Below are 13,551 nucleotides of genomic sequence, written 5' to 3'. Positions count from 1 at the left end.
GATTGGGGCCACAGCTGAGGGGGCAGGAGAGATAGGGGAGCAGACAGGAGCAAGTCAAAAAGATTAGGTTTTAGTTCTGAGCACAGTTTGTACCTGGGGGACCCTGGGCAAGGCCATGTCTCTTTCTGAGTCCCCATTGCCCCATCTGTGAAATGGGGGCAAGAATTCCCCAGCCCCTCCCCCACCAGGGACAGTGAGACTGTGAATGAGCATGGTGGGGGGCTCTTTCGGGTCCAGTGACAGAGTGTCTGGTGACCTTCAGATCCATGGGGACCCAGCTTGTTGGAGCTGAGCTCTGGAACCTGGGGTGGAAAGCGCTCAGCGCCCCAGGTAGAGGCGGACACAGGTAACCAGAAGCTGAGAGGGCCCCGCATGTGCAGAAGGTGAAGGTCAGCTCTCTGGGGTGCAGGGGGACAGGGGAGGTGCAGATGTGGGGCCAGGAGAACTGCTCAGCCAGACTCTGGGCTCACGCACCTGGCAGGAGCTTGTGCTGGGGCCACTGTGCCAGGTCCCTCCGGCCGCTGCCGGCTCCACGTCCCCCAGGAGTGGGGGAGCAGGCACTGAGCCCAGAAAGGCACAGGGAGAGGGGGGCAGGCTCTAGGGCTGCTGGGGGAAGTCAGACCTGTGTCCTCTCCCCACGAGATGTCAGGGCCTCCGACTCTGAGCAGCCCCAGGTCCTGGGGCAGCTGCTCCTCTGGGAGGTGCTCACCCCTCTCCCTGGTCCAGGGTCAAACTGGGCTGAGTGGGGACAGGGTTTGGCAGCCGGGGAGGTGGCAGGGGTGCCCCATGTCTTTTTCCCTCTCCTGGCCCCCGGGACAGGCCTGGCAAGGAGCCCCGTCCGCATGGGTCTTGTGCGTCTGAGAGGGGCAGTCCCTCTGGGAAGGTGCAGGGTGAGATGCAGGCCGCATGGGTCCCCCCAGCTGTGTGGCTGCTCCCTGACACGCACCTCTCTGTTTTGCAGAATTTCCGGAAAGGAGATTTTGTTTTGAGGTATTGTTGCCTTTCCCCACCCTGGTGGTGATGCTGCTGGGCAGGGTGGGGGGCCCCAGTTCCCTGTGGGTGCTGATTCCTGTGTGTACAGGGTGCTAGCTTGGGAAGGGAGGCCACAGCTCCTGCCCTTGGGGGCCAGGCTGACCCTGAGCGTCTTAGGCCCAGGAGGGAGCTGGGCACAGGGTCTTCATGCTGAGTCTCCCCCCCTGCAGTGCCCAAAACAGCAGGCAGAAAGGGCCCCTGAAGCCGTCCAGACCCTGCAGGTCTCTCGGGATCCGCCACACGTCACCGCGAGGGCCGTGGAGGAGACAGCATCTGTTCCCTGAGAGGGACCCTCCAGCTGATCAAAGGCTTCAGGGTGCCCGCATCTGAGCCATGTCTGCTGTCCCTGCTGAAAGCGGCCAGGCCCCCGAGGACCGAATGTGGGGTCAGGGAAGCTGCTGGGACCCATGCTGGACGGCTGAGCCTGCACCAGGCAGAGGAAGAGACCAGCTACTGCTCGGGGGGCTTTGGGGACCACACACGCCTCCCCATCAAGCTCCTGAGGTGCCCTGAGCCCTCCCCTCAGCCCTTGCTGACCCAGCACCATGAGTTCCCACCCACAGGACACCCTTGGCTCCCCACCCTCAGCCGCTCAGCTGCACGGTGGGCCCACAGGCCCTGCCTGGGGCTGGGGCCGGCCCCGTGGCCGAGAATGGGACAGTGTGTGAACATCCCTCTTGGAAGGGATTTACAAATTGGAGTTGTGTTCTGTCTCACTTTTCCAGTTTTCATTAAAAGCTGTTTTTCCCATGTGCTTTGTGGGTATGTCGGTCTCCAGTGCCTCCCGAGGATTCCAGAGCAGTGGCTGGCCGGGTGTGGTGAGCGCTTGGGGAGACTCTGAGCCTGTGAACAGGTTCCAGTTCTCATCTGCGCTTATCCACTGAGCTTCCTCTTGGGCAAGGGCATTGCATGGAAGGAAGCACCGTCCCCATCACTCGCTCGCTCCTCCGCCCAGCCCTTGGGCCATCATCCCTGCGCCGCTGATATTGCCACCGCCTGGGGGTTTCCTCCCCGACTCCCGGGGACCTCACCCACTAATCCCCTCTATTCTGCTGCTGAAACTGCCCCAGGTTTTTGCAGCGGGAGTCGCCGCGGGCTGGCTCCTGGGTTCTCCGGCCGCATCCCTCGGGGGCCGGGGGCCCGGCGCGGACGGCGCGTTGCGGTTACAGCCGGCGGGCGGGAGTCGCGGCCACGCCGCACCCGCGGGCATGTTCCGGCTGAAACGAGCCCACGGGGAGGCTAAGTCCTGGGTGGGGCTCGTGCCGGTGCAGGGCGGCGCGCCCGCCCTGGAGCCACGTCGGCCGCGCACGTGGCGCTCCCCGTTCCCCGCCCCCCGCTGCTCCCCGTTCCCCGCCCCTCCCCGTCGCCCCGCCCCCCGCCCCTCCCCGTCACCCCGCCCCCCGCCGCCCGAAGCCCCGCCCCGCCCCGCCCCCGGCCGTCCAGTCTCCCCCGCCTTTGGGTTCGGAGTCGCTCGGGAGCTCTGCCCTCCCCTGCGGCGCCCCGGCTCAAGGTGGGGCGCGCATGCAAACAGGTGTCAGAGTCTGGGAGCCGGTTTCTGGAGGCGGGAGCAGGCCTGGGCGGGTCCGAGCCTGCCGGCTGCGGGGGCGCCGGCGCTCCGTCCCCTCCCCCACCCCTGCTGCGGGGGCGCCGGCGCTCCGTCCCCTCCCCCACCCCTGCTGCGGGGGCGCCGGCGCTCCCTCCCCTCCCCCACCCCTGCTGCGGGGCGGTGCCGGGCCGCTGGCCCTCCCGCCGAGCTCTGGCTGCGGGGCGGGTGGCGGGGCCGCGCGGGACCTCAGCATCCGCAGGGGTCCGGGGCCAGCCTGGCGGCGCCCGGTGGGCGTGCGGGCCGAGGCCCCGCGGGCAGCAGGTTCTGGACCTTGGGGGCCTCGTGCCCCCTGGAGCCGGATTCGCGGCGGGGCTGGGGCGCGGGGCGCTGGGAAGGGCGGGGTCAGCCGGGCGAGGGGCCCAGGGAAAGGACGTCTGCGTGACTCCCTCTAACAAAAATAAGCTCCAGGCCGATGGTAGACCCAACCCCATCCCAGGAACAGAGGTTTCTCACGCAGAACGGAATGCGCGAGGAAAGGTGGGTCGTCGTGGACACGCCGATCCGCTGCACCAAGTTAAACTGGTTTAACGGGTTCTGTGCCCATCTGCGCCCTCCACCGTCCGCCCAGGCAGCAGCTGGCAGGGCTAGACGCCCCTCCTAAGGCCTGGCCAGTGCTGAGGGTGGGGCTGGAGGCTCTGGCATGGGGGCAACTCCCAGGCAGGGGCAGGCAGGACTGTGGGGAGTTGTGTTGGGGGTCAGAGCAGGACGGGGTGGGGGTCTCCCCAACTCAGCAACCCCTCCCAGCCTGTTTCCTGCTCAGGAAACTGGGGTGGTCACAGCAGCCAGCTCACGGATAGAGGGGCCCCCTGTTCCCAAACAGCCCAGTGGACACCAGTTGTCCCAGTGGGAAAATGTCCCTGTTTCGGTGACCAGTTCCTGGGCCCCCTGCTCAGGGTTGGGAGGAGTTCTGAGGCTTCAATGAGAGAGGCAGGAAACCGGGAGGGCTGGGGTCAGGGTCTGTCCCCTGGGCAGTCTCCTCCCACCCAGGCCGGCACCACATGGTCCCCCAACCTCCAGCCTGGCTTTGCCTTCAGACTGAGCTTGTCCTGGAGCTCCTGCACGTCCATCCTGTGGTCCAGGGCAGGGACATTGTGCCTCTCTTGATGGGGGGGCTGAGGCTGGCATCAGGGTAGGGGTGGGCTGCTCAGTGATCATGGCCAGGGCCCAGGTGTGCCCTCCCCCATCTTCCACCTAGAGGCCTGAGACCTCAGCACCTGCACCATGTCCTCCTGCACCAGGTGGCTGTTCCTGGGGAGGTTCATGTCCCCCCGCAGCATCGTGGCCACCGACACCATGAACTGCAGGTAGGCATCACGCACCTGGGCCAAAGGATGCAGGGTGGGGTCGGGCCACCTGGCCACCTTGGCCCCCGTGGAGCTCTCTGTGGTGTGGGGGTGGGTGTATGACACGGAGCAGGTCCCCAGGGTGCTTGTCTGCCCTCCTGGGCCAGCAGGTTACAGCAGGTCCCAAGGAGCACCACAGACGGTCAGGCCCTCAGCTGTAGCTCACACTCCACAATATGCCTGCCCAGGGGTGGACATGCCTGCTTCCCAGACCTGATCCTGGGCCACAGGACCTGGCCAGGCCCAGACAGCTCAGGGCTGGGAGCCCCATCTTGCCCCTTTCAGCTTGTGACACCATGTTCCTGAGCTTCCACGGGACACAGAAGGGGCTCCAGACTCACCCAGTCATTCCCCATCTGGGGCACCAGGGGCGGTGGGTGGGCTGTCTCTCTGGAGCCCCCGAGCCTGCCTTGTAGGTATAAGGGTGGTCTCCCACCCCAGGCCTGCCCACATGTGCCCCAGGTCTGGGAGCAGCATGGTGCTGGGAAAGCCTCTTTCCTGATGAAAAAAGATTAGGTTTTAGTTCTGAGCACAGTTTGTACCTGGGAGACCCTGGGCAAGGCCATGTCTCTTTCTGAGTCCCCATTTCCCTATCTGTGAAATGGGGGCATGAATTCCCCAGCCCCTCCCCCTCCAGGTACAGTGAGAGTGTGAATGAGCATGGTGGGGGGCTCTTTTGGGTCCAGACAGAGTGTCTGGTGTCTTTCAGACCCATGGGGACCCACCTTGCTGGAGCTGAGCTCTGGAACCTGGGGGTGGAAAGCACTCAGCCCCCGAGATAGAGGTGGACACAGGTAACCAGAAGCTGAGAGGGCGCCAATGTGCAGAAGCTGCAGGTCAGCTCTCTGGGGTGCAGAGGGACAGGGGAGGTGCAGACACACTTTGCGGGGTTCACACTTCTACTGGAAACTCAGGGGGGCTGCTAAGGGACAGGGGAGGGGCCCAGAGAACTGCTGGGCCAGACTCTGGGCTCACTTACTGGGTAGGAGGAGCTTGTGCGTGGTCCCGCCGCCTACCCCCCCCATCCCTGCTCTGAGAGCCAGACCCGCCCCATCCCCCATCCCTCCCTCCCTCCCTCCTCCCTACTCACCCCTCTCTGCTTCCCTCCTCCCTATCTCCCCCTCCCTCGCTGCTCCCTATCCCCCCTACCCCCCCCCCCCCCCCCCCCCCCCGCGACTGCAGGCATTTGCCCAGACAAGCATAGCCCCACCCTGTCTCCTTCTGTCCCAGCCGAGCTCTGCAGCCAGCCCCTCCCACCCCGCAGGCATCCGCCCCCTCCCGGTTGTGCAAACCCTGTGGGTTGAACAGTGAACAATAGTCTGAGATGGATTTCCTTTCTCTTCCTTTCTCTTCCTTTTTCTTCCTTTCTCCTTCTGGAACAGCAGCCGAAACCGGGTCCTGGGTCCTGCCGGGAGGGGTCCCGAGACAGCAGCTGGGGAATGAGGGGTCCCGAGGAGGGACCTGGAGCCTCTGCCAGGTGGGGAAGCAGCACCCTGGAGCTTGGCACCCAAGGCTGATGTCACGGGTCTGGTGAGTCACCCGCATGCATTCCCCTCCTCTGTGCCTGCCCTGACCCTGTCCCTGTCCCCTCTCCCAGGGAACCTTGTTCCCCAGGGGTCCCTCTCTCTTGCACTGTCCCAGCCCCTGACTCTCAGTTCCCTGAGCACTGGGATTGGAGGGGCACAGGAAGGAAAGCTGTGCCTCCCACCACCGGACTGTCCTCTGTGGACGGCCCTCCCCCCGCCCATTCAGGGGTGAAAGGTGGGCCCCTATCTTGAGGTGAGGGCGCTGGGACTGGTGTCTGGGCGGCAGCCCTGCCTGGGGTGATCTGCACCCACAGCCCCCAGCCCCCCCCCCCCCGGTGGGGAACTGCAGCGTTTGTGCACTGGGATGGCTGGGGAGTGAGGGGAAGGAAGGAGGTTCGGCTGTCTCCCCGCTTTCATGTCTGGGTACCTGGGGTCAAGGTGGGCGGGCGAGAGCACAGAAGGCCAGGAAGGCCGGGCGAGACCTGCTGCTGTGCGCAGATCACCAGATGCAAAGATGTCAGGCTGTAGTCAGTAACCTGCACTTAACAACCTTTAAAAAGAAAAAGGCCCCCGTGCATCGTGCGGTTTTCCTATCACCCCACGCGTTTAGGTCTCTGGCTGAGCTCCGAATACCAGGCTCCGGATCCCCCCAAAATAGCCTAGGTCCCCTCCCAGGCCAGAAGGCCCCTGAAAGCTGTCCGTGCCCTGACCCCGTGGCTCCCAGGGCTCAGCGGGTCCTGCACAGGGGAGCAGCAAGGCCAAGTGTGTTCAGGCCAGAGCAGCTCTGGCCGTCCCAGAGGTGGGGGCCCCGCTTTGGAGAGCAGAGGGGCAGAGGCTGGAGACCAGACAGTTCCCTCCCCCCACGCTCTTAGGTGGTCAGTGCACACTCCTGTCCTGGGGCCCACCTGTACCCTCTCTGCAGGGCTCTGTCCCTACACGGGCTGCTGGTGCCCATTTCACAGAAGCTGAGACTGAATCCCAGGCAGCCCTTCCCCCAATGCCCATCCCATCTCCCTTAGGCCCTGTTCTTTCTCCTTCTGCCCCCCCCCCCCCCGTGCCCTAGCCATGCTCTCGTGCAAAGAAGAGGAGTACCTGGTGGATGCCAAGCCACAGATCAGCTCTCTGGGGTGCAGAGGGAGAGGGAAAGTGCGGATACGCTTTGCGGGGTGCACACTTCTACTGGAAACTCAGGGGGGCTGCTAATGGACAGGAGAGGGGCCGAGAGAACTGCTCAGCGAGACTCTGGGCTCACTTACTGGGTAGGAGGAGATTGTGCCTGGCAGCTGTGCCTGGTCTGGCTGCCTCTCCCCTCTCCCTGTTGGGGCTCTGAGAGCCCCCCCACCCCCTCCTCCCCCTACCCCCTCCTCCCTCGCCCCAAGGCAGTCTGAAGCTAGGCAGCCCATCCCACTCCATTCCATCAATGGTATCCTGCCCAACCCTCCAGTTCCCCGCCCCATACAATGTTATTCAAACCCTGGAGGTTTAAGAGGGAATAAGAGGTTCATCCAGACTTCTTTTCTCTTCCTTTCTCCTTCAGGAGCAGCAGCCGCAGCAGCAGAGACCGGATCCTGGGACCTGCCGGCCGGGGTCCCAAGACAGCAGTTGGGGAATGACCGGTCCCAGGAGGGACATGGAGCCTCTGCAGGGAGGGGAAGCAGCACCCTAGAACCTGGCGCCCAAGGCTGGTACCCTCAGTCTGGTGAGTCACCTGCAATCCCCTCCTCAGTGCCTGCCCTGACCCTGTCCCCTCTCTCGGGGACCTTGTTCCCCAGGGGTCCAGCTCTCTTGGACTGTCCCAGCCCCTGACAATCAGTTCCCTGAGCACTGGGATTGGGGGGCGCAGGAAGGAAAGCCGTGCCTCCCACCACCGGACTGTCCTCTGTGGACGCCCTTCCCCCACCTATTCAGGGGTGAAAGGTGGACCCCTGTCTTGAGGTGAGAGCGCTGGGATTGGTGTCTGGGCGGCAGCCCTGCCTGGGGTGATCTGCACCCACAGCCCACAGCCCCCACCCCCCACCCCCCACCCCCCCGGTGGGGAACTGCAGCGTTTGTGCACTGGGATGGCTGGGGAGTGAGGGGAAGGAAGGAGGTTCGGCTGTCTCCCCGCTTTCATGTCTGGGTACCTGGGGTCAGGGTGGGCGGGCGAGAGCACAGAAGGCCAGGAAGGCCGGGCGAGACCTGCTGCTGTGCGCAGATCACCAGATGCAAAGACGTCAGGCTGTAGTCAGTAACCTGCACTTAACAACCTTTAAAAAGAAAAAGGCCCCCGTGCATCCTGCAGTTTTCCTGTCAGCTCACGTGTTTACGTCTCAGGCTGAGCTCTGAATACCAGGCTCCCCGGTTCCCCCCAGGAGAGCCTAGGTCCCCTCCCAGGCCAGAAGGCTCCTGAAAGCTGTGGCTCCCAGGGCTCGGCGAGTCCAGCACAGGGAAGCAGCCAGGCCAAGTGTGTTCAGGCCAGAGCAGCTCTGGCCTTCCTGGGGGTGGGGCCCCCACTTTGGAGAGCAGAGGGGCAGAGGCTGGAGACCAGACAGTTCCCTCCCGCCAGGCTCTTAGGTGGTCAGTGGACAGTCCTGTCCTGGGGCGCACCTGTGTCCTCCCTGCAGGGCTCTGTCACTACAAGGTCTGCTGGTGCCCATTTCACAGAAGCTGAGACTGAGGCCCAGGCAGCTCCCTCCCCCCAATGCCCATCCCTCTCTCTTAGGCCCTGTTCTTCCTCCTTCTGGGAGCCGCCCACTGCACCCTGGCCATGCTCTCCTGCAAAGAGGAGGAGTACCCGGTGGGGGCCCAGTGCTGCCCCAAGTGCCTCCCAGGTGGGTGCAGCCCTGCAGGGACCCTCTGTGGGGGATGCCAGGGCCAGGGTTGTGGGCAGGGGCAGAAATTACAGCCACTTCCCTGGGCCCCAGCCCCTCTATTCCTGGGACCCCCATCATGGGAGGCCTGGAGCCCCTGGGTCACAGAAGGGCAGCCCCCTGCAGCTTTCACTTCCCACTCTGCTCACTGTCCAGGGGTCGTGGGCTGGGGGTAGAAACCCATTATGGCCAGAGACTGGGTCCCAGGGGGCCCTACATTCTTCTAGAAAGTTCTCATTTCCCCCAAAGATGGTTCACTGTGGCCCGGAGAAGAGTCAGTCCCTGTGGGGGTTCTCACGGCTGCCTGGGCTCCCGCGGGTGCCCCCTGTTCTGAGTGTGTGCACCCTCTGGGCTGCAGGTTACCGGGTGCAGGAGGACTGTGGGGAGTTTAAGGACACACTGTGTGTACCCTGCACTCAGGGCACCTACACTGCCCATCTCAATCACCTGGACGAGTGTCTGCCGTGCCATGTCTGTGACCCAGGTGAGAACACTGAGCCCAACCACGACCCTGCTGAGCCCCAAATCCCACCTTCCCAGCATGCGCATGACTGCAGGACCTCAGGCTGCCAGGGCCAGGACTCCCCCTCCTCCCAGGGGTGCTCCCTGCCAGAGATCCCTCAAGGGAGCCTTGGGCCTGTGGCCACACCTGCCTCTCCCCAGAGGGGCCTGTGCCCCTGCCCCCATCACCCCATCACCCGGGCCCTCCAGAGCTTGGGGACCTATCCCCTAATAGGGCACCCCAGCCTGGGACAAACCGCCAGCCCGTGGAACACCTCCACCTGCATTGCAGGCTCTAGGACCCCAACACCCACCCGAGGGCCCCTCCTCAGGCTGAGCACTGGACCCTGGGTCACCTTCTTACCCAACGCAGGTGGTCTGGCCTGGGGCACACCAGGAGGAGGAAGGCCGGGACCAAGCTGGAGGCCAGATGCTTGGGGGTTCAGTGAGGTTGGGGTGAGCCTTGTGCTGTAACCAAGATCCCCCAGGGAAGCCCTTGTCTGCATGGGCTGGGCTGGGGGGTAGTCGGCACCCAGGCTGTCCCTCGGGAGAACTACCCCCACCCCCACCCCCAGCTGAGGGGGCTCACCCTGTTTTGTGGCTGCCACTTGACTACCCCGGATGCAGGATGGGAACCTGTCTGAGGGGTGGGCGACATGGGGCTGGGGCTGTCCTCTCGGACTCACCCATAGCTGAATGGTCCACACTTGCTGTCGGGGCCCAGTCTCCTTGCGGGGAGGTCTCAGTCTCCCCAAGAGGCCTGGCCTTCTGTGGAGAAGACCTTCCACCATCCCCCGCTGAGCACTGGCCTTTCCCTGCCTGCTGGTGGTCACGTCCCTTGGACCTTCTTTGGGACTCACCCTCTGTGGCCAGCACCTGCCAGCAGTGCCTTTTGGCTGAGCCTGGGGTGCACCTGGCAGGGTCCCAGCTGGGAGCAGAGGTGGGCTGGGGTCAGCCACCCAGTGCTCTCCCCAGACCCCAAGTAGGAGCCCGGAGCCTGGGGGCGCTGTCCAACCCTCAGTTTGGTTTCCTCCTGTGACGGGGCCCTCACCACCACCCATGGCAGTCCTTGCTGTTCCTCTGAGCGCCTTCTCTGGGATCCCAGGCATGGGCCAGGTGACCAGGCAGAAGTGCTATAGTTGGCGGAACACCGTGTGCGGCTGCGACCAAGGCCACTTCTGTGTGCAAGAGGATGGGGACAGTTGTGCTGAGTGCAGGCCCCACAGTGCCTGCAGCTCGGGCCAGAGGGTGAAGGAGACAGGTGAGCCACAGCACCCTGTGCAGATACAGAGCCCAGAGCCCAGCCCCCAGCCTGAGGGGTGGGGAGGCCCCGGTGGAGCCCTCTCCGAGACACTCTTGCTCCTCAGGCACCGAGTGGCAGGACACGGTGTGTGAAGACTGCCCTCCCGGCACCTTCTCTACAGGTGGGACCCAGGCGGTGTGCCGGCCCTGGACCAAGTAGGTGATCCAATGGATGGTCCCAGGAGGGGAACCTCAGGGCTCCCCTGGGAGCTAAGGGCCCTCCCCCAGCAGAGAGACTGTGGGCCCCACCCTGCTGCACCTGCTTAAATCCTGTGGCTCTCACACCACTGGTCACCTTAGCTAAGGACCCATGTCAGCACCTTCCTGATCCTGGAGCCCAGGGTGCTGTGCCAGGGACCCTACACCTGTGTTCCAGGGCGTCCCCAGGTGTCAGGGCTGAGGGGCTTCCCTGCCATTCTGGAGTCGGGGGGGCATAAAGGAGGCTGTCAAAGTGAGGCCCCCACTCCCCCTGCAGCAGGAACCCCCGAGTGCCGATCCCTGGGTTCCAGCTATGACCTGGCTGCTCAGAGTCTGTGGGGGAGGTTGGGGACCAGGTGTGACTGCCCCAGGGGGTGGGTGCAGGGGTCCTCTGTCCCAGCTCTCTCCTCCCTGTCCCCCCCTCCCCAGCCCTCCCTGTCCCCCACACAGGTCTCTCCTGCTGTCTGCACCCTCCCAACCCCCAGTTCTGTCCTTTGTCTGTGGCTTTACTGGTCTATTGTCGACACCAGCTCTGTCTGCTCCCTCTGCCATCCCCTTTGCTGTCCCTCTCGTGTCCAGTGTCCCTGTTTCCCCTGGTTGTCCTGCCTCTTCCTCCCCCTGTCTTCCCGTAGCCGTGGGACCTGGAGAGTCAGGCAGACCTGAGCTCACCCCCAGAGCCGCCCGCTCACTGGGCCCCACCCCAGGCAGCAGCCTCACCTCTGAGAGCCCCGGCGTGCAGGGGGACCCTGGGGCCCTAGTGAGCGTCAGCCCTTGGAGGTGCCGTGCCTCCTGCCCCGCGTCCCCACCGCTCCTCTCCCCTAGGTGCTGCGCCCCACTTCAGAGGGAAGCAAAGCCTGGGACCAACAGCACCGATGTCACATGCTCCTACCTAGTACCTGTTGTGGTCATCCTGGGCGTCTCTCTCATTCTGGGTTTATGTATATTTTACATCGTATTCGGAAGGACATGTGGTAAGCCACAGCCCCTGGTCCCATCAGGACTCAGGTCCCAGCTCTCATTCCAGACACCCTCCCTGGCTCAGCCCCTCTAATCGGGGGGTGGGGTGGGGGGTGGCATAGGGTGCCCAGGAGGGTGGGACTTCCTGTCTAAGGAGCCCTGTGCCACCAGGTGCCCACCCACCACCATACACCCCGAGCTCCCATCTGCCCTCAGCCGACAGAGAAGCACAGGGAGCCCTGAGACCGTCTCAGCAGGGGCGGGCCCAGGGTCATTCCTTCCTTCCTTCCTGCCCTCACCACTGTCACCTGCACAGGGCGCTCTGTCTTCCTGGAGCCCCAGGGGTGGGGAGCAGGCACTGAGCCCAGAAAGGCACAGGGAGAGGGGGGCAGGCTCTAGGGCTGCTGGGGGAAGTCAGACCTGTGTCCTCTCCCCACGAGATGCCAGGGCCTCCGACTCTGAGCAGCCCCAGATCCTGGGGCAGCTGCTCCTCTGGGAGGTGCTCACCCCTCTCCCTGGTCCAGGGTCAAACTGGGCTGAGTGGGGACAGGGTTTGGCAGCTGGCGAGGTGGCAGGGGTGCCCCATGTCTTTTTCCCTCTCCTGGCCCCCGGGACAGGCCTGGCAAGGAGCCCCGTCCGCATGGGTCTTGTGCGTCTGAGAGGGTCAGTCCCTCTGGGAAGGTGCAGGGTGAGAAGCAGGCCGCATGGGTCCCCCCAGCTGTGTGGCTGCTCCCTGACACGCGTGTCTCTGTTTTGCAGAATTTCCGGAAAGGAGATTGTTTTGAGGTATTGTTGCCTTTCCCCACCCTGGTGGTGATGCTGCTGGGCAGGGTGGGGGGCCCCAGTTCCCTGTGGGTGCTGATTCCTGTGTGTACAGGGTGCTAGCTTGGGAAGGGAGGCCACAGCTCCTGCCCGTGGAGGCCAGGCTGACCCTGAGCGTCTTAGGCCCAGGGGGGAGCTGGCCACAGGGTCTTCATGCTGAGTCTCCCCCCCTGCAGTGCCCAAAACAGCAGGCAGAAAGGGCCCCTGAAGCCGTCCAGACCCTGCAGGTCTCTAAGGTACAGCCAGAGGTCACCAGGAAGGAAGGACAGCATCTGTGTTCCCTGAGAGCGACCCACCAGCAGATGAATGTCTTCCAGATGCAGATATCTGAGCCACTGCACCAGGCAGAGGACGAGCCTGGCCACCGCTCAGGGGACTTTGGGGACCGCACATACTTGTCCATCAAATTCCTGAGGTGCCTGGGCCCTTCCCTCACCCACTGCTGACCCAGCACTGTGAGGATGCACCCACAGCCCACTCTTGGCTCCCCACCCGCCTGCACCCCAGCCCTCTAAGCCTTATGGGGAAAGGGTTAAGAAATACAAATTCGCAACTATAAAATAACTAAGTCACCGGGAGGCGGTGTGCAGCACAGGGGATAGGGACAGTGATGCCATAATAACCGTGTGGTTACAGATGATCTCTAGATGTACTGAGGCCACCACTCTGTAAGGTATGCAAATGTCTAATCACTATGTGGCACACTTGAAACTAATATAAGATTGTCTGCCCACTAACATTTTAAAATACATTAAAAAGAAAACACCCACAATTCTTCTAAGCAAATAAAATGTGTCATCACACTCCCTCCCAATTCTGCACTATTTTCACATTTTGAAGTCATAAGCGAGTAAACGTATTGAATTTGGCTTTCATTCTGAACATTTTATCATGAGCATTTTCTCACAATATTAAAATGCTCAGCGATCCAGCCGGGTGTGGCTCCGTGGTTGAGCATGGACACAAGTACCGAGAGTCGCGGGTTTGATTCCTCGTCAGGGCACAGGCCCGGTTTGCAGGCCCCATAAGGGGGTGTGCAGGAGGCAGCTGATTGGTGTGGATGTTTCTCATGGATGTTTCTGTCTCTCTCACCCTCACCCTTCCTCTCGCTCTAAAAAAATTCAATAAAAACGTATTTTTAAAAAATGCTCGGTGAACATTTCAGTTAATTGTGCAATAAAAGGATATGTGCCAGTTAAGTTACACAGTAATGTGTGCGGTTTGATTAAAGAGTGTGACCTGAGGATAAGTAAAACATACATGTGCTTTACCTACAAGCAGTTTACGTTGGTGAGAGGCTTCGAGAGTATGCACACACCCTGCTTCTCACCAGGCTCACCCACTGATGACCTTCCTGATCAGTGAGTGTCCGGGGGTCACCCAGGGGTGATGCAGTCTCTCTCTCTGCCCAGGTA

At 63.0% G+C, this 13,551-nt stretch overlaps 1 protein-coding gene across 1 annotated transcript; it reads left to right on the top strand.

The window, feature by feature from the left end:
• Nucleotides 1-5,268: 5,268 nt before the first annotated feature.
• On the top strand, nt 5,269-13,339 carry LOC308560717 (tumor necrosis factor receptor superfamily member 14-like). The gene is made up of 9 exons (XM_081144889.1): nt 5,269-5,511; nt 7,045-7,206; nt 8,209-8,317; nt 8,715-8,840; nt 9,963-10,118; nt 10,225-10,315; nt 11,180-11,328; nt 12,074-12,100; nt 12,313-13,339. The coding sequence occupies exons 3-8, from the start codon at nt 8,254-8,256 to the stop codon at nt 12,097-12,099; spliced, it is 612 nt and encodes a 203-aa protein (XP_081001015.1). The 5' UTR covers nt 5,269-5,511; nt 7,045-7,206; nt 8,209-8,253; the 3' UTR covers nt 12,100; nt 12,313-13,339.
• Nucleotides 13,340-13,551: the final 212 nt, after the last annotated feature.

This window comes from Miniopterus schreibersii, assembly GCF_964146895.1.
Source record: "Miniopterus schreibersii genome assembly, chromosome: 8".
NCBI lineage: Eukaryota > Metazoa > Chordata > Mammalia > Chiroptera > Miniopteridae > Miniopterus > Miniopterus schreibersii.
This window is presented reverse-complemented; position numbering and strand designations above follow the sequence as displayed.